General features: G+C 47.2%; 2 protein-coding genes across 6 annotated transcripts in view; one reads left to right on the top strand and one right to left on the bottom strand.

Moving 5' to 3' along the window:
• The window catches only part of LOC130387590 (integrin alpha-6-like), a 21,838-nt gene extending 18,255 nt beyond the window's left edge, over positions 1–3,583 (top strand). The window contains exons 22-26 of one of the 2 annotated variants that reach the window (XM_056596766.1): positions 89–199; positions 503–601; positions 1,597–1,722; positions 2,272–2,375; positions 3,152–3,229. In XM_056596766.1, coding sequence (XP_056452741.1) covers positions 89–199; positions 503–601; positions 1,597–1,722; positions 2,272–2,331 — 396 coding nt within the window. In that variant the 3' untranslated portion in view covers positions 2,332–2,375; positions 3,152–3,229. Of the gene's footprint in view, positions 1–88; positions 200–502; positions 602–1,596; positions 1,723–2,271; positions 2,376–3,151 lie in introns of both variants that reach the window. The other variant, XM_056596765.1, reaches the window with a different exon arrangement.
• A 682-nt stretch (positions 3,584–4,265) lies between these two features.
• LOC130387589 (neurabin-1-like) lies at positions 4,266–18,099 on the bottom strand. 4 transcript variants are annotated; one of them, XM_056596760.1, is made up of 19 exons: positions 17,992–18,099; positions 15,743–17,682; positions 14,828–14,960; positions 14,234–14,354; positions 14,043–14,147; positions 13,866–13,956; positions 13,615–13,767; positions 12,870–12,923; positions 11,718–11,818; positions 11,327–11,455; positions 10,884–10,980; positions 10,706–10,772; positions 7,456–7,586; positions 6,912–7,147; positions 6,532–6,594; positions 5,822–6,065; positions 5,463–5,552; positions 5,130–5,318; positions 4,266–4,886 (listed from the first exon to the last, which is right to left on the bottom strand). In XM_056596760.1, the coding sequence occupies exons 2-19, from the start codon at positions 17,435–17,437 to the stop codon at positions 4,677–4,679; spliced, it is 3,909 nt and encodes a 1,302-aa protein (XP_056452735.1). In that variant the 5' UTR covers positions 17,438–17,682; positions 17,992–18,099; the 3' UTR covers positions 4,266–4,676. The 4 variants fall into 4 exon arrangements, with proteins under 4 accessions (XP_056452735.1, XP_056452736.1, XP_056452737.1 ...); XM_056596761.1 differs by lacking the exon at positions 17,992–18,099 and adding an exon at positions 17,894–17,981; XM_056596762.1 differs by lacking the exon at positions 17,992–18,099 and adding an exon at positions 17,821–17,887.
• Between the last annotated feature and the right edge of the window lie 1,491 nt (positions 18,100–19,590).

Here is a 19,590-nt window from a genome sequence, read left to right as displayed (position 1 = left end):
CCATACTTTTTTTTGCCAATTTTTGTGTGATGGGTTTATGCGGATAAGGTCATTGGTTGTTTGCGTTATTCCCTTTTTGTGTTTTCAGTCCTGTGGCAGTGGGGCGTCGTGTGTGGAGTTTCAGTGCCCCCTTCTGGGACTGGACAGTAATGCAGCCCTCATGTTCCATGCTCGTCTGTGGAACGGCACTTTGATTGAGGTGAGGACTCGATTCAAATGCGAGGCTTATACAAGTCAACAGGATAACAGCGACTCGAATAGTATTTTTACGATAATACTAATTATATATATATATATGTATATATATTTTTTATTATTATTTTTTGTTATGAGAAAAAAATCACTTTTCATAATGTATTTGATACTCTCCTAGGTATGAATATGTAGGTATAAAAAAATAAATAATGATATTGAATTTAATTTATTAATATATGTTTGATTTTGCCAATTTGTACACTAGCTCTTCTGTTTAACCTAGTGTCTTATATTTCCCTTTGTGTAGGAGTACTCCAAGTTGAACTATCTGGATATCATAGTGAAAGCTTCTCTTAAAGTGGTCATCGCCGGACAGGAAATGGCTCTGAAGAACTCAGAAACACAGGTATTCATGTGCAACCTCGTAATTATGGTGATTTTATTAAAAGCTCAGGCTAAAACATTAAGAATATTTTGGTGCCATAAGCTTTTACAGTAAAGAGCCGCTACAATTTATGTGTATGTCCTGTTTACCTGAAGTGAGTATTTTGCATGGAACTGACATGACCTTATAATAACGCCCATTCACTTTCTATTAGACATGAGCGATAAAGCGATTGGAGAGATAAAACGCTTGAGATAGCCTTAAAGCTGTAAAGCTGTAAATGAGAGTTGAAAACAGCTCAACTCAATGCAAATGAGCTAGTAGCGTTTCGGCTGTAAATGACCGCCAGCCAATCGGAATGTAGATGTCTCTCGTCGGCGTAGGTGGTCCCAGTAAACATACGCGAGAAAACGCAAGAGCGGTATGAGCCTTAAATATTATGGACAGCGTTGCGTTTTGAGCTATTTGGCGATTTTGCATCTTTTACAGCTTTTGGTGTGAACGTACAGTTACTGCACACTAGCGTATTTCTCACCTGAATGCCTCCACAACAACGCCAACGTCTCTCTCCCCTCGCTGCTCCCCTCCCCTCCCCTCTCTGCCCCCCTCCCCTCGCTGCTCCCCTCCCCTCCCCTCGCTGCCCCCCTCCCCTCCCCTCGCTGCCCCCCTCCCCTCCCCTCGCTGCCCCCCTCCCCTCCCCTCGCTGCCCCCCTCCCCTCGCTGCTCCCCTCCCCTCCCCTCTCTGCCCCCCTCCCCTCCCCTCGCTGCTCCCCTCCCCTCCCCTCGCTGCCCCCCTCCCCTCGCTGCTCCCCTCCCCTCCCCTCTCTGCCCCCCTCCCCTCGCTGCTCCCCTCCCCTCCCCTCTCTGCCCCCCTCCCCTCGCTGCTCCCCTCCCCTCCCCTCGCTGCCCCCCTCCCCTCGCTGCTCCCCTCCCCTCCCCTCGCTGCCCCCCTCCCCTCGCTGCTCCCCTCCCCTCGCTGCCCCCCTCCCCTCACTGCCCCCCTCCCCTCGCTGCAGGTGAAGGTGACGGTGTTCCCGGAGAGGCGTGGGTACCAGACCGGCGGGCTGCCCTGGTGGATCATCCTGGTGGCCATCCTGCTGGGCCTGCTGCTGCTGGCCCTGCTCATCTTCCTCCTGTGGAAGGTAGGTCCAGACCCCCCCCCCCCCCCCCCCCCACACACACACACACACACACAGAACCACACACCAACGCCCAACAGAGGCTGAAGGGGAGGCGGGGTAGCTCTCCCTGTCCCCCACATCCCAGGAGACCGAAGTCCCCTGAACTGACTTTTTAGACATTTAACCTAATCCTAACACACTCGTGTTTGATTATCACTCATGTCCAAGGAAGACATTGTTGCCACATTTCCTATTGGCCTTACTCATCCAGCGGCCGACCGGTTCCATATTGGATCCTTGAGGGGGGGGATGCAGCACTTAGAACAAAGATGGCGGCTAAGTGGTGGGACTTATCAATACAGTTACAATTACAGTTTGATAGTCTTAGTATAGTATGTAAATGACATGCACAGTATATGGTAAGTGATAGCAGCTAGTGTTGTCCTTCAATTTGCCCAGAAGGAGGGCTCATGGTCCAATGATTGATACCTCATGTCACACACACAGATGCACACACACACACACACATGCACACACATGCACGATTTCTAACCATTTTCCTCTCCTCAGTGTGGTTTCTTTCGGAAAGACGACAGCCCAGACACAAAGCTCCTGACGGCGGATGCGTAGAACAAGAGGCACAGAGTGATAAGCAAGAGAGAGAGAGAGAGAGGGTAACATACCAAACCCTTTGGTGTACGGTGGTGGGCGAGTGCAGGGACGCCGCATCACTTCTCGGAGGGGGCTCATCTTCTGCACTCTGTCGCGTTAACCAGTGGCATTGCTTTCAGCTGTGGCTTGGAGAGCAGCCTTGGGCACGTCGCTGAACACCCTGACACGGCACTGCTGTGACAACAGCACAGTGATGGTTTAAAGAGCTTGGGATTTATTGCTGTGGCAAACTCTTGTTTACACCCTACCCACCCCCCCCCCCCCAATCCTCTCCCCCCTCCTCTTCTGTCTTCCCTCCTCTTTGCTTTGCTGTGTGGTTTGCTTCAGGGGGGGCTTGGGGGGTGGAGGTAATGCCTGGCCAATGGGAGAGGACGGTTGCTATCATGTGACTGACTGGGTCATTGTAGTGAGGGGTGGGATGGTGGTGGCGATTCTGCAACGTTTTGAGGTTTCCTTGCTGCATTCAGGCACCTGCTTCCTCTGGTCTCTGTGGCAACACTGGCTATGGTTCAGATTTCGTCCAGAGCACTAGAACAACCTTTTGGCACTTTGATGAATATTGATGCTACGGCTTTCTGGCTTGTAAACTCCTCCTGTCCTGTCCTCCTCCGTGCCTTAACTCCTGTGACACGTGCTTTGGATCACAGAACCTAAGGGAGGACCATTCTTTTAAAAGCGCACGTTGGTGCTTCGGCGACCTCTGCCTCATTTCCCTACCTTTCTTATATTTTGCATCCAAAATGAATAATTGATCCATCACTTTGTTCATTCTCTGCAGTGTGGCTTTTTTAAACGTACCAAACACGAAGACACGGTTCCCAGTTACAACGCCGTGCGGATCAAAAGGGAGGTGAGGGACGGCAGAGCCGGACAGCAGGACCACTGGGAGAACCTGGAGAAGAAGCCCTGGATCAGGAGCTGGAAGGACAACCAGCATCACTCCTAACCTCCGGCGCTCGCTCAGAGACCAGCTTGCCTCCTGTTTGTTGCTTTTTTTCCCTCGTACTGTCCTCTGTCCTGCCTCCACACGTACGGCGATGCACATACGAAGAATGAAAAGAAAAGGACTTGCTATGTACTTGATCTGGGTTTTTTGGAGGCTGATCTCGATTGAGGTCACTGATGTCAATCACTGGAATGATATACGATAGGGCTACTCTGCACAACTACGGTCTTTCACAGCCTGGGGAGGGGGCGGGGCTTGTTTTGTACATTCTATACATTGTGTTGCCGAGTGACATGTGTGGGTCGGGGGGCGGGGGTTAAAGGTGTTTGTATATTTTTCGGAATGTTTTGCAGATTTTGTTCTATTTATTTTATTTTACATTCCATAGGCCACAAGAGGAAAGCAGGACTCTTTCCAAATTAATGACAGATCCGTGAATGTCCTTATCTCAAATGCAGTAGATTTCAAGTGATTGCTTTTTTAAACAGTATACCCATGTTCTCTTACCCCTTGATCCCGGCTCACCCTTTATTTTGTACCATGGATACATTGCAACTACTCATTGTAAATTCCCACTCCAAACTTAACAAATGGGTATAACCTTTTGTTTCTTGGCTCCATGAACTGGTGTAAAAAGCTGCCATTTATATAACTTTTTGAAATAAATGTTTTATAATAATAATGATCGTCATATGCATCAAACCATGCATATGCAAAACAGAAGTCAACGGTCTACTTGTAGGCATCCATCATTACGATGCTGAAACCCTACCTACTTCCTGGTATAACCGCTTTCACTGAGCAGCTTTGGTCAAGCTTCTCTGACATCTTTAGCAGGCTTTTTTGAATCTGGCCTCATAACCCGCAATAGCATTTTCAATCACTTCAATGTAATCAATAGCTGCAATTATTAACTGTTTTACTCAGAAATATGTAAATACAAAGACTTTATTTTGGGGCATTCTCTTCTAATATAACATTGCACCAAAGTGGTAGTTTAGAAAAATATTTATTCACAGATAAAAATACATTCAACGTGAACAACACTTGCATTCAAATGGCGAGGTCTAAAGATAAACATTATTATTATTAACATATAAAAAGCAATCACAAGAGCTGTACACACAAAATCATATATTGTAGTGAATACAGTACTGTACAGAATAAGTGCTGATTCAAACATTCGCTTTGGTCCGAAGCTCAATTAAAAAGACACCGTCTTCAAATCTAAAAAAGTTAAGCCGTACAATAGCAGCGGAAACAACCAAATCTAAAATGGAACCCGTGTGTGTGTACGAAGACACAGCATACACCTGCTGGTGGGGAGAATGCAAGCTCCTTTAGTGTTGAGCTCGTCTCACAAGAGCGACTCCGTCCTCACACCCCTCTTGCCCTGGGTTGACTTCTCTTTGTCAGTCGCCACGCTCCCCTTCTCAAGCGGCTTGTTCTCCTTCTCCTTCCTCATCCTTTTGTCCCTCTCCTTTTGGCTCTTTTCCTCGCTCTTCCTCATCTCCTTCAGCTTCTTCTTCAGCTCTGTGCGGTCGCTTTGACTGCACACGCCCAGAGCCTGCACCGCCATCCCATAAAACAAAAACGGGTTCAAAGAATACACGTTACCAAGTTTACTCATGTAATACTTTATTCATATTTCAGACTCTAAACTCTTGTAAATCGGTGTGAACCTATAATTCTTGAATATATGTAGAGAAAACGTCCTTGAGTAGATGTATCCAAATATTTAGATTTTTGATATCTAGGTATTTATATGATCCAAAAATAAGCACTGGAACTTGTCGAAAAGAGATCAAACCTTGAGCTTCTCACTGTCCAGGCCAAGCAGCTGTTCTCCGTCCACCCCCTTGGCAGTGAACTCTGCCGCGTATTGGTCCATGTTCATGCCAATCAACCACAGACACACCTGCTGGTTGGTCCACTCCAGGAGCGGGCGGCTCTGCCATTGGTTGTTATTGTGCGCTGGAGCCGGGTCATTGTCCAGAGTCTGCGGGCAGAGTACAAATTAGGCGATGTGTTTCCCTTCGGGTGCGTGTGTGTCAAGAATGAAGGAAGGAGAAGGAGGGGAAGGGCAGTGGTCTACAGGGAAAAGCACCACAGGGGAAGGGAGTGAGGGGCGAGACAGACTCACCTCAGTGGAGGAAAAGGTGACATTGTGAGAGTATCCAGGGAAGGAGTGATCGGATACAAGATCCGCCAAGCTGGAGGTCCCTACACTCGTCTAGAACATACACACACACACACCTGTGTTACATGCATGTGTCCCACCTCTGAACCAGTGCTGTATTTCTTTATTTATCTGATGAATGAAATATAAATGATGCAATTCCCAGATCAGAAGGGTGAAGGGAGATCGATGTAGATGGATAGATTTATACTTTATTGATCCCCAAGGGAAATTCAAAGTACACGATCCGTGAGCTTTTCAGTGCCAGGAGCTGATGGCTGCAGCCCCAGCACGCACGGCCCTGCGCCCCGCGCCCCCCTCACCTGCTCTCCCCTCCCGCTGGTGGTCAGGTAGGGCAGGCTGCTGCTGGACACCGAGCGGAGCCTCTCCCGGAACCTCTCCTCCTCCTCCTGCTGCTGCCCCCCCGAGCCCCCCTTCTCCCGACCCCGCTCCCCGAACCAGGGGAAGGGGAAGGACAGGCAGGAGGGGGTGGTGCTCATGGAGCCCGTCGGAGACACGCCCCTGGGGTCAACCGCCAGGTCGCCGTGGGAGCCCCCCCGGCTAGAGCTAAAACGCATCCAATCAAATATTACAATGATCTAATAATGTCTGATAGGCCATAGTCCTGGAACACTTGGGCTGTCACTTGGTGTGCTAGTAGCCGTCAGCTCCTTTTATTTATAAAAATACTACAATGGAGACGGCCGCTTTGGGTTTTTTATCATGTTCAGAGACCTTGTTTGAGAATAAACAATGCAGACAGTTGATTGAAGTCACATTGCCCAAGTGGGTCAACATTCAGAGCTCTAATAATAGCCTGCATAACATCGCAGCCTTCACAGCATGTCGAGATCCAAGCTCGTTTTGCCAAATTCAGTTCCAGTTCAGAGTTCTGATGCCGTTTGATTTACACAAAAAACAGTACTTTTTATGTGCTGAAATATCTAAAAAGCAGACACATAGCTAGGTCTTTCTTTAAGAGCAATCTGCGTTGCAAAGGCACCACTGTCCCTCAGAAGAGACACCACCGTACCGTTTATCCGAGGACTTCGTTACGACCTTCACGCTCCTTCTGCTCAGGGACTTCCGGAAGCCACTGTAGGAGGAGCGGAGAGAACGAGTGAGGCAGGCCCGCGGGAAGGCAACACGCGGTCCCCCAGAGACCGAACCACCTCTGAATGGGTGGACTGGTGGCGATGAATGAGTCTAATGAACAGGCCTGTGATCGCCACGCTGAGTATCAAGCTCTGCTCGCCTAATATTAAGCAATATACTTACTGCCCATTAGCAACCATTACAGACATTTTTAACGATGGAAAGGTTTGGTTCATAAAAACGGAACCAAAGAAATTTCAGAAAAAAAAAGGTAAATCAGCTAGCTACCACGACCAAGACAGTATAGGGCGTCCATACCTGAAGTCAGGGAACTTCCGTCTGAGCTTCCTCGCGGACGACTTGGAGGAAGAGGAGGAGGAGGGGGTGATGTCCTCGGAGACGGGGGTCCTGGGAGTGAGGGCCGAGGCGGGGAGGCTGTGGGGGCCCAGGGCCGAGGTGGAGGAGGTGCTCGTCAGGCCGCTCCTAGGCCCCGCCTTCACCGACGCGAGCGCGGGCATCGATTGGCTGTCGTGGAGCGGGGCGGTTTCTCTCGTCTGCGGGGAGACAGAATAGAGAACGTGTGTCTGGCAAGGTGGCATAAAGCTTGTGTAAATAGTAATTGGACTGCATTTATACAGAAACCTTTCTAACCAATTGCCACTCAAAGCGCCTTACAATTCTCACACACACACACACCCCCCGATGGCGTCGAGTCAACCAGGCAAGGCGACAGCCAGCTCGTCGGGAGCAGTTAGTGTTAGGGGTCTTGTTCAGGGACACTTCGACACTCCAGCCAACCCGCTCTACCTCCTGAGCCACGTGCCGCCCCTGGTGTATATCATCGTTAATGCGTGCATCTCACTTGTTGTTTGAAGCTCTCTCGGAGTTTGTCCCGCGACGGCGGGTGCCGCTTTGCCTTCTGGGCCAGCTGAGCTTTGGCCCTCAGAGCGCTGGAGTCCAGGCGTCCCGTGTCAGGGATGCACCATACTGGACCTGACACACACACACACACACACACACACACACACACACACACACACACACACACACACACACACACACACACACACACACACACACACACACACACACACACACACACACACACACACACACACACACACACACACACACACACCTTTTTGGCCCACCAGCCACTCTGGCAGGTAGATTTAAAAATCCACTCATCTTTTTTACCAGCCACTTTTTATACGCTATATATATATTTTATATATGCGTACATTTGAAACAATATAATAGTAACGATAGGTAAGAAAAGTGTTTTTCATCCGCATCTTTTTTTCCATCAGAAGTGATTTTTACTGTAAGTGGGTTGAAGGAAGGAACTGAGTTGAAAACGTTACACTCTTACCGCATATGATAAACAATACACAGGTATCTGCCATGCTAAGTCATGTTTATTTTTAAGGTGTTACGATGACAAGTTTGGGGATAATTCATCTATTAAAAGTATTTAATAAAAAACAAATTGACATATTAACAATAAAACAACATGCATGGCTACACCATCATAAGTCAATTTGTTTCTTTATATTTACATGTGACTACATACAAATGTGTCCACAGACATGGTAACTAACATATGATAGTAAGCATTATTGGCCCTTAACACTAATATTCAGAAAAAACACTGCCTTATAAAGGCTATTGACTTAAGCAATACAAGTAGAGGCATATGCTTGAACTTTATACCCTGAACTTTTAAACGCTGCAAACGTGCAAAAACATAATTATATATTTATGTGGCATTCGGTCCAATGCTGAAAATATATCTGTGGCATTCAGGAGGCCAATGCTGTGGTAAAGTGTGCAAAGTATGACCAAGTGTTTCTTTCTGTTCAATAATCTAGATAGAACTTTATCAATCCCATGTAGGAGAAATTTGTTAATAAGACAATAATGGTAAAAAGAATAAGGAATCTCCCACTTCCGGCTGCCATGAAAGAGAACCAAACTAACTCACACAATAGCCTTCATGCAAATCTAGCATTAAAGGTTAATTTAAGGAAGTTCTCTCCAGTCACGCTGAAAGTAGTTCGCTAGTAGTAGCGCTTTAATTTGCAGCTTCAGAGAATTCTGAGAAATCTGAATGTTGACTAAATTCTCAGAATTCTGACACTGCAAATGATTGCGCGCTACGAGTAGTGAACTAGCCTACTTTAAAAAACACCGCGACCAGGTGACAAATGACTGGTGAGAACCTTCTTAAATGAACCTTTAATGCTGGATTTAATTATCAGAATTCGGATTTTATCCAAGTATTCTGACTTTATTATCAGAATGCTGAATTTTATCTCACAATTCAGAGTTTATTAGCCTATTCGATTTCTGAATTAAAATTCTTGTGATGAATAATCTACATTTGTACAGTCGATGTGCAGCACTTAATTCCAGTCAACTTTGTTTTCTAACACCAGCACTTCCACAACTATGCCCATGTTCCTGACTGCTATATACAAAACCATTTATAGCGCATCCATTTTTGGGCTGGGTAGTGATAGTCGCCCTGAATGCATTTTTAATGTGGGCTCTGATTCTGAATGAATGCCTCGGCTGAACTGTGTGAATGAATGAAGGGAACTGAAATCTAAAGAAGACAAGTGGTTTTGATGTACCGGTGAATTCCAGCTGAAAGTGGAACATTGCTCCTCCATCAGGGGAAATTAATGTAGCCTAGGCCTATTGTAAGTAGCCTTAAATTCCTTGTTTTTTTTGTTGATCATATCCATTTGGTATGACAATAGAAACTGAATATTTCTTCATGGGGAGAACCGCTCTAGATTCCCCCACCCCCAAACAGATTTTTTCCTGTAGAAACAAGTGCTGTCAGTTAAATGCGTTATTAACGGCGTTAACGCAAACCAATTTTAACGGCGTTAATTTTTTTAATCGCACGATTAACGCAATTTCTTATTTAATAAAAAAATATATTTCTTTGGCTCAAAACAAAGAAGCAGTAGCCTGACTGCTATGTTCAAGGCAGTATGTTTGTATGTTCATCGTTTAATTGCACTATAGGCTTTTTTTTTGTATCGTCCTGTTTTGATCAGTATATGCCAATGTTGTTATCAATAAAAAAACATTTGCACAAGGCAAGCCGATGAACTTTTCCATGTTGATAAGAGCATTGAAATTAGAACAATTAATGGGACAAAGAAATCAAGGGATATTTAGCATAGAAAAAAGATTTGCGATTAATCGCGATTTAACTATGACATTAATGCAAATAAATATTTTAATCGCTTGACAGCACTAGTAGAAACCTATCGTGGAAACCGATACGCCCTCTCAACCACAAAATGTTTGAGTCACTTCTATGGAAGTAAATCTGTGCCATCGGATTTTAAAAATAAAAAGCCATTGAACTCTAAACACTGAATATTTATGCATTGAAATAACGTATTTGGATATGAATGGAACTCCTATTCAGCTTTATTTTACAATGTTAAAAATTCAAAATCAAAGATTCAACATCAAAAACTTCAACGTGGGGACGTTGATTACGTTGAAATTCAAATCCAGATACGTTATTTCAATGCATAAATATTCAGTACTTAGAATTCAATGCCTTTTTATTTTCAAAATCCGATGGCACAGATTTACTTCCATACACTTCTCCTTCGTCATGTTTAACTGATCATACCTCTCTCTCGTTGGTTACACAAATCTTACCATGGACACTTCCAGAACCCCTCTCAAATTTCAGCCAGCCAGACAATTCACGTCACAGTCACGTCTGTTAATTAATGAATGGGATTCTGAACGTGTCCGGCCTCCGAAATAGCCTTGCTATAGCCATGCTGCCTTGTGCGCAATTTCATTTCGCGCTGCTAGGCAGCCTGGATTCCATGGATCCGATTTTCGCCTGAGATGGGGAACCAATCACAGAACGGGGAGGGACGGCAAGACAATTGTGGAAATGATACATGTGAATGTCTGAATTGAATGCGTTACTCAGATTGATATTCTAGCGTTAACCCAGAGATTTCTGTTGAAAAAGTCAAGTTTGTGGTTCTCACTGGGAGGTCAGTCAGTAAGCACGTGACTGTGCAGGCGGTGCCATCAACACAGCCAGCCACCAACCACCGTACCTGTGGTTGACGAATCCAGGGAAGGAGTCCTCTCAGACGCCGGCTGGTGGTTCTCCTGCTGTGCGAGCTGAGGACAGAGCCATGGGTTGGTGAGCGCTGAGGAACTGCTGTCATTATGCGACACGCTGAGGGAGTTCACGCTGGGCGTCCTAAACTAAAACAAGCCCGTCCTTCTCACCTGGGCCTGCAGACGCTCCACACTCTGCGTGTGCCTCCTCTCCTTCTCCTCCAGGTCCTGCTTTAGCGCCGCCTCCCTCTTCTCCCCCTCATCCAACCTTCAGGAGAATAACGGCCATGTTTTGTCAGCTCATGTTTGCGACACAGGTGTTGTGTAAAATAACTTAACCAGCGACGACTTGTCTTTCAAATGCTGATTCCTAATAACTGGCAATATTTGTAAAGGGTTTGATTGATGTATTGGTCTCTATAATCGTTTTGTTTGTGATATTTATGTGCATGTCATTGTATCAGGGCTCTGTTACAAAAGAGATTCAGATCTCAAGTAGACTTCTGATATTTAAAAAAGACTTCAAATATAAGATGTGTGTATATATCCCTTCTCAAAATTCTCATATAGTAATACAATAATCGGCATATTAAGTTTGAAGATTTGATAATTACCTGTTCTGGTATTCTCTGACAAGTCTCTTGGCCTTGCTGTATTTAATCTCCAGACTCTCAGATTGGCTCTGTGCATCAGCCAATCGCTGGCTCACAACCCTGCACAGGGTCTGAGCCTCCTGCCAATACCTGAGAGGAGAGAGAGGGATGGTAGAGTCTCTTAACAATGACCTGAGCACCATAATCATCCAACTTAACCTGAATCACATTATGTTCATCCAACTTAACCTGAATTCCATAACTCCACAATGTTCTAATTAACTCACATGATGTCATGGGTGTGGCCTTTATAAAATGAAACCGTTACTCGGCACGTTGGTATGCCGTACTAAGCACGGGTTTGGTACAACCCTCGCACTGTGTGACACCCTACAGGTATGATAGACCATACTTCTCTAGTTTCTGGCCTTTATCCTCTCCATCCTCCACCCTTTGCTCCAACTCCATCCTCTGAGTCTCCCAGTCTGCCTGGTGCTTCCCCAACTCCTTTAGCTGAGGAGGGACAGAAAGAACATAAAGAAGAGAGTAATATATTATATTGATATATTATATATTTTTTTGGAGGACACTTCAGAAATCCAAATGGTGTCGCCATTTGGATTTCACACCCAGTTTGTGACATTCATAATACTACAAGTGTAGGGGCTTTCATCAGTTGGCTATAGTCTCAATAACCATTGGGTTACTTCATTAAGCACTAACCACTTAAAACTACATCCATTTCCATGAAACCTTGCAGCTTGCTCAATAACGCCCACAGGTATGCTGAGGACATGGAGGTGTTTGATCCTGACCCATTCAGCTGGTAGTCATACACCTCTCGAATATCCTGGCCCCACAACAAGCTGTCTGGGCAGCGGTTGACTGCGGCGTGCAACAGAAAGTTGAGCTTTTTGGATACTTATTGTATAACGCCACAGTGCGTGTTGATGGTGAAGCTCAGTCCGTTTTATTTATTTACCTGCGTCAGAGGGTAAGGCTTCCCAAACACAGTAGTATAATCCTAGAGTGTGCGTTGATGGTGAAGCTCTGTCTGAGCTGTGTTGTACTTAATGTCCAGGTCTGAGTGAGGGTTAGGCTTCCCCCACACCTAAAGTACAACTCTACGGTGTGTTGCGCATTTCATATACAACATCACTTATTATAACACTTACTTAACAGTTACACAACGACTGTACTAAAAAAGTATCATAAAGTTGGCGTTGGCCGTAATCATAGGGATCAGGCACCCCTCTTTCCTAAATCTCTCAGCATAAAAAAGCTTTTTCTTTTAAATCAGTGTTCGAATTCCATCTGAACCATTGGGTTCATTGGCTCTTTAAAACCCTCTCACACTCAGGCATCCGCCACTATGAGCGTCCTCATCACTGGAGGGGTCCAGCGGACTGACGAGAGAGAGAGCGGGGCTTCCACTGAGGGCTGGAACGTGGCCGCCGGTGGGTCGGCCCGCGTCCTTTCCCCCTCCGTTTGGTACGGAGCTAAATGGGTCAGCCCGGTTCTACACCTGGAGGGCTGTGGGTCTGCAGCGAGCAGAGCGACCTACCTTCTCCCTGGCGTCTCGGAGCTGGGCCGCCTTGGTCTGCCACTCTGAATGGAGCTGGAAGGAAAGTGACAGAAAGTACATCAAGGGATAAATGTGACTTTACAGAGTGAGAAAAGCCTCAGCAGTCCTCCCAAAGCAGGAGGTAGACTATATAGGTGTGAAGAAAATCATATTTGTTGTTCAATGGAAATCAACCGCAAATTGTTTTGATTGTTGGGGGGGCGGGGGGGAAAAACCTGCCTTGGCTAGAAATTTCCTTCCAGTACTTGATCATTAACGGGTGTAACTGGTTCTGGTGGGACACCAGTCAAGCGCCGTCCAACAGCTGACAGCCAACATTGTCTTATCAGATACACGAACACCAATAGGTGGTCAATTCAAGGCCTTCTCTCTCACACATAACTCTGCAGTGTGCTGAGCTGGATTACACCAACCGAGCCTCCACCTTCTTGGGCTCTGCTCTGTATGATCTCTACAAGATAGGTTGAGATCTCTGATGGACCCCATGTTGAGGATTGTATAGTAAATGCTGGTTTACCATGTTGTAGATTTACTATATTTAAATCCTACAGCAGGGAGCACCATAAGGAGTGGAAACAATTCCTCCGAGCTGAAGTGCAACACCATTCCACGCAATAAATGGTTAATTCTATGACATGATGGTGACATGTGATGTGATTTAATATAAAAACCTGTTTTGGCGTTGTTTGGTCAGAGGTGTTTACGTGGCCAGGTTTGGGGTTACCTGCTGGTATTTAATGCAGATCTCATGATTGTCCAGACCGCTGAGGGTGGAGACATCATTTTCTTCGTCATCCTCCTCCTCTTCTTCTACCTCCTCCTGCTCCTCCTCCTCCTCCTCTTCCAACAGGCTGTTGTCTGACGTGTCATCCTCCCTCTGGGGTACAGACAAGACCGTTCGACAGACCCAGAGAGACCAACGTGAGCAAACTGAAAGGAGCCCTGGGTAAAGCTCCTCCTGTGAGACGGACGCACCTCTCTCGGGGATCGCTCCATCTCCAGACTCTCATTGATCAGTCGTGCCACCTCACTCTCCACCCCCTGCCGCTCTCGACCAATCAAAAACCTACGCCGGAGAAAAATGCATCCGGTTAAAGTCACGGACCATGGCGCCTAACCACGAATATGCGACAGCAGAGGAAGTCCACCCACTTCACCAGGCCAGATGTGTTCTTAAGAACAGTAGCGGCAAACATCTGGGAGACTCCCACCAGACTGACTCCGTCCACCTCCACGATCTGGTCGTTGACCATAATGCTGAACACAAACAAACGCCACCATCATGATCAATATCTTCCTGACATTTTATTGGACCATGAAGACCGTCGAGACGTTGTCCCCACCTTCCGTCTTTCTGCGTGGCCCCTCCCTCGGTCACGCTCTTGACGAAGATCCCCAACTTCTCCAGGCCCTGGTCGGCCCCCACGCCCATCCCTATGATGCTGATCCCAAGGCCGTCCTCCTCTGGGTGGGGGGGAAGAAAGAGGTGAACACCGGGCCTGAGACACACCACTGCCAACTGTGCCAATAGTTCAGAGGGAAGCAGAGAGCTGCTGGAGGGGGAAGTGGTGGCTCATTACTTGACTGACTAGTTTCCAATCACGGGTGATTAGATATGGGACTTAATCTCCCAGGTGAGGAGAAGATAATGATAGTAGAAACTGCATTTGCAACCATCCACTCGTCGAGTGTGGGATTATATGTGGGACATTAAATTCATTCAGCCGGCGGTTAAAATGTGGAGATAAGATTAGGACACAGGATACCGTCAAACAGGCCAGGAATAGCATAAAGAACAGGAACCAAAAGGGTATCTTCTAGGTCAACTAGTGGAGCTAGGGGTTAGGGGTTCCAATGATAAAAATGTAGGCACCTTAAAAAAATACCATCCACCAAATGGCCAACACATTTAGTCATGGTGGCTAAATAAAACATACCTTTTTCTATTTCCACAGCGAAGACATCCATCTTGTCTACTCTCTTCTCCAGCTCATACTCTGCTGACGCGGACACTGGGTCGATGTCGTCATTGTGCCGGTCGTACGTCTCGTTAGAGTATGTATTGTACACCTGATGGACGGATTGACAAAGATAAGAGACATGGGAGGTTTAACATGAGGTTCTTCTGATACAAGGTAAATGTACCATGCTAGGTCATTATTGAGCAGCTAGGGGCAAGGTTTTTAGGTAGTACAGAGAGAGTACAGACAGCAGAGTTCTGACCTTTAGCCTGAGAGTCAAACACATCAACCACTACACCAACCCTTGTAAATAAAATAAAGTTACCCGTTATGATGTTTTCCTCAAGAATAACGGGACAGCACAAAGCTAGGGTATGGGTGAGGTTGTGTGTGCATGCTTGCATGCACGCTTCACACAATTCAGAGAAGCCGCCGAGGCCACGACCATCCACTGTTTATGTTGGCTGGTCCACCAGTGGGTGATGGACAAGGAATGAGCGCAATAACACAGCTAGTGCAGATCTGCCCCCCTCCCTCCCTTTCACCATGGGGCGATTCACAAGTATTCTCAACACAGCATAGACACACAGAGACAACACAAATACAACCCCCCCACCCGCCCAAGAATGTTCAGTGTTCTCTTACGCTACTGTAGCTCCGAGCCAAATACAGTCACAGATGCAAGTGGGATCTTGCCTGGCCTGCTCCACAGATGGATTCAAAAAGCACTGCTCTGGGATAACAACTCTGTTTATACAGATTGAGACATCAGCAGGTAGGTACAGACTTAAGCTCCACACATCTGTGAAGTGTAAAGAGTTGGATGCTGAGCTGCTTTCCAAATCACTTGAATAAGTTCACTTTTTTGCATTCATGTTCATGGTTTCTTACCGTGATGGGGGCTGTGCAGAAGTGGACCCTTCGCTTTGAATCCTTCTCCTTGTCGTCGGTGAAAGCCTTGTTCTCTATCCCATGGACCGATGCAGCTTCCGATTCGTCTCCGTGTAATACATCAGCTGTTCCCTCACACTTCTGGTCCACACACGTCTCCCTGGGCTCACCTTCAGCACTCTCCTCATGTAGGCCAGCCTTCATCTGATCCTCGGCGACAGCCTCCCTCTGTTCATCGCTCATCTCAGTGCCCTTCTGACCCTCCTCTTTCCCCTTTTCCCCTTCCATTTTCTCTTCCTCTTCGTCAACCCTTTTGGTTTGGATGGCAATCATCGTTCCGTTTCCTGTGCTGGATGGCGTGTCTTCTTCCCTGGTCTCTCCCCGGTCCTCGTGGTTGCACTCCTTTGCCTGCCAGTACTTGTCCCTCCCTGTTATGTCAGATGCACTCTCTCCCTCAGATACACTGCCAGATGGGAAGTCCTGCAGGTTATGATTATCTCCTGAGACGATCGCCGCCCTGTCTCCTTGTAAAAGCAACGTTTTTCCCATGTTGTGTTCCACCAACAGAGGTGCTGAGAGAAGCCCTGGGGAAGCCTCTGTACTGGGCTCCTCAAACACATCGTCCACCAATGGCTCCACAGCATCCATCGCCGCTCCTGCAACACGCTGTTCCCCGGCATCAATCACCTGGAGAACCTCATCCTTCCTTTCTCTGTCTGCCCCTTCCTCCTCGTTTTCGTCGCTCTCCGATGACTCGTTCTTCACGTCTACCAACTCTGCTCTCACCGGCTGCTCCGGCCAGGTCGAGAGGTCACTCGGGGTCAAACAGGGTTCACAGGTTTCAGGTGAGACAGAGGCGGGGCGGAAGGATTCCGAATAGTTTGCCTCAGACAAAGGGTCAGCTGAGGAACTCAGAGATGGAGACTGAAGCCCTCGAGGGAAGATATCCTCGGAGGTACATGTGGTAGATGCTTCTTCATCGTCTTCCACCTGGCTGACATGTCCCCTACCTTCTTCCTCCCCTTCATCGTTCAACAACTCCTTGCTGCCTCGGAAAGCGCTCAACCTCGAACTCTGCGCCCCTTCCGGCTCAGCCACCTTGGTCTCGAACAGCTTCCGTGCCACCAGGAACGTCTGTGCCAGCGCAGCCCGGTCGATGTCGGCTATCTCCTGATCCGACTGCTTGACGGGCGTATTGGCGGTCACACTGGGAAAGTCCAGGCTGGAGAGGCTGGACTTGCTGCCCAGGGCGCCCACAGATGAGACGAGCTGGTTGGAACGCCTTGACTGTGGCAGAGGCGAGGGCTGGCGCTGCGAGCGAGGAGGATGGGGAGAGAGGAGGAGGAGGGCGGAGCAAGTCTCTGAGAGAAGGCCCACATCCTGCCTGAGCTGCTGGCTGTCCATCTGAAGGAAGATGTTCTCTCGGATTTTGGTGCCCATGCTGGTGGTTATCCTACTCCGGGTTAGACTGCTGCTGTCGGAGCAGGTGTTTGTGGTGGTGGTGGTGGTGGGGCTTGTGTCGGACAACATGGGATCGGACAGGCTAGTAGGAATTCCACTCTGGCTTGAATCGCAACTAGAGGTGGTCTCGTGTGGAGGGGTGCCATCGAAGGTGCATTTGATGGTGTGGAAGTCAGACTTGTAGGTTATCCTATGGGGGGAGGCACTGCGGCCTCTGCTGTCCGTCCGCATCATCTGGAATTCAGGTTATCAGTAGACTGGGGGAAAGTAGTCTAGTGACGAGAAGGTCACTCTGGAGAACAGAACTATGGGCAGGTGCTGTTGTCATATGCAGCCTACTTTAAAGTTGTGAAAGTTGCAGGTGCAAATTTCAAACTTGCGGCTACCGGCTAAAAATAATATTACTCTTGGTGAAACAAATATTAATTGGTCTTCTGATTCTGTTCACCAGGTCACGTCCATCACGTTGCAACATTCGTCTGAAAGACAAGATAATTCAAAACTTCACAAGCACGTCCATCACGTTACAACAGTCGTCTGAAAGACAAGATAATTCAAAACTTCATAAACACGTCCATCGGGTTTTACAGTCGTCTGAAAGACAAGATTATTCAAACCTTCACAAACAAAATCAGGTCGAACAATTTAAACAAACAGCGGTCACACTTCCATTCAGAATCGGGCGTCTACCAAGTTATGTTGCGATATAAACAATCCAGCCTACTGCCGACACGCCTCCAAACTATGGTCTTATCTAAACCGTGCGGTCTCACTTATGAGAGACTCACTGCGTATAAAATAATCATTGATTGTCCTGTGTTCTTGCAGACGAATCGCTTCACAGCCGAGAAGACACGCAAGGCGACAGGGAGCTGATGACGGGGAATGACGCACCTGCTGGGGGAGCTTAGTTAATAGGATGTCGAGACTCTCCGCTGCACATAGTGGCCCACCAGGAATAGCTCTACATTCATGTGGCTTTAATAAAAAAAAAAAAAATCGATACATAAATACTGATAATTTAGCAGTTAAAACTATAGCGTCGGTCTTTGAACAGCTCGGTAGGAGCCCTAAGGAGGGCTAAAGGCAGACAGATGGCGACTCATGTCTCTAAATACTGTAAAAGGATTATCCAAGTGTAATCCTGTGTAAACTACCCCATCCACACGTACACAGTCAGGGACTGAGACTAAGCAACAATACAGTGTCTAGGGCGTGATACCTGCTCCACACAAAAAATAAATGTCAAAATAATGCCGTTCAGATGGTTGCTTACTTACAAATGCCACTATGCAGGGTACTTCATTAATAGGGTTGTATCATATTAGAAAGCTGCATGCATTATATTATTCATATAGGCCTAGGCCTACTATAGTTTTTTTTTTCAGTGCCACAGATTGCAACTTGCTCTCACTGGCAGGATCTTATGATTATTAAACATAATCAATGGGCTTTTATGTGTGCTATAATGGCATGCAATTGTGGATTATTATTTACTTTAAATTAGCATATACAGCCTTTATCACTCTACAAAATATTATGTCTCTAAAAATATATTAAAACTGTAAAGCGAAGAAGACTTACCTTCCAGCCACCCCATGCTGATGTATCTGTGTTTCACTCTGCAGTGAAATCACCTGGGATCTGTAATCACAGGTAGAATACTGCGTCTACTCTGCATCCACCAGCATGCATGAGTGAGGCTCCTGATAATGCACCTGTGTGTGCAGGGAGAGGGGAGAAACCACACACCCGACGATAGTGTGCCTCTCTCGTGCGCATATATCTCTCTCTGCCCGGCGGTCTCGTGTGCACACAATAGAGTCCGACCTGCCCGTCCAGACTGTGAGCGTGATTCGGGTAACAGTTTAACGGAGCTGGAGAGAGGGGTACAGGCGCCTGCTGTGACCTGGATCTGACTGGAGACCATCATCCCAGGAGGCACAGGGACCTAGTTGATATAAATAACTAGCCAATCACATACCCCTCCCTGACTCACTACTGAATGGGGCTAACACCAAGAAAGGTGATAGGGGAGGAGGAGGAGGAGGAGGAGGAGGAGGAGGAGGAGGAGGAGGAGGAGGAGGAAGTATAGTTGATTGAGATAAGTATTGTTGGAGGGGGGGTATGGAGGGGGGGGTAGGGGTTGTTTGAAGGAGGGTACGGTCAAGGATGTGAGAAGATGTGGGAAACTCCATGCATATCATTTGTTGGGTGTGTTGGTTTGGGGGGAGGGGGGGGAGGGGAGGGGAGGGGGGGCAGAGAGCCAAGACAAGAAAATACAGAGAATTGACGACGATTACTGCAAGCATCTGCCCCACAGCGGCGGTCAGCACACACGTCGACAAGTTTAAAGCAGCCCAGATGCTCCAGATCTCCTCCCAATA

The sequence above is a fragment of the Gadus chalcogrammus genome, chromosome 8 (genome assembly GCF_026213295.1).
Source record: "Gadus chalcogrammus isolate NIFS_2021 chromosome 8, NIFS_Gcha_1.0, whole genome shotgun sequence".
NCBI classification, from domain to species: domain Eukaryota; kingdom Metazoa; phylum Chordata; class Actinopteri; order Gadiformes; family Gadidae; genus Gadus; species Gadus chalcogrammus.
This window is presented reverse-complemented; position numbering and strand designations above follow the sequence as displayed.

What these genes read in the sequence shown, in the direction of transcription:
- LOC130387589 (XM_056596760.1), bottom strand. Translation starts at nt 17,437, where the DNA reads ATGATGCGGACGGACAGCAGAGGCCGCAGTGCCTCCCCCCATAGGATA. An exon ending in TCTGCACAGCCCCCATCACG is followed by an intron (nt 14,961 to 15,742) that starts GTAAGAAACCAT and finishes TCCGTCCATCAG; the next exon opens with GTGTACAATACATACTCTAA. An exon ending in CCAGCGGGAGGGGAGAGCAG is followed by an intron (nt 5,553 to 5,821) that starts GTGAGGGGGGCG and finishes TGTATGTTCTAG; the next exon opens with ACGAGTGTAGGGACCTCCAG.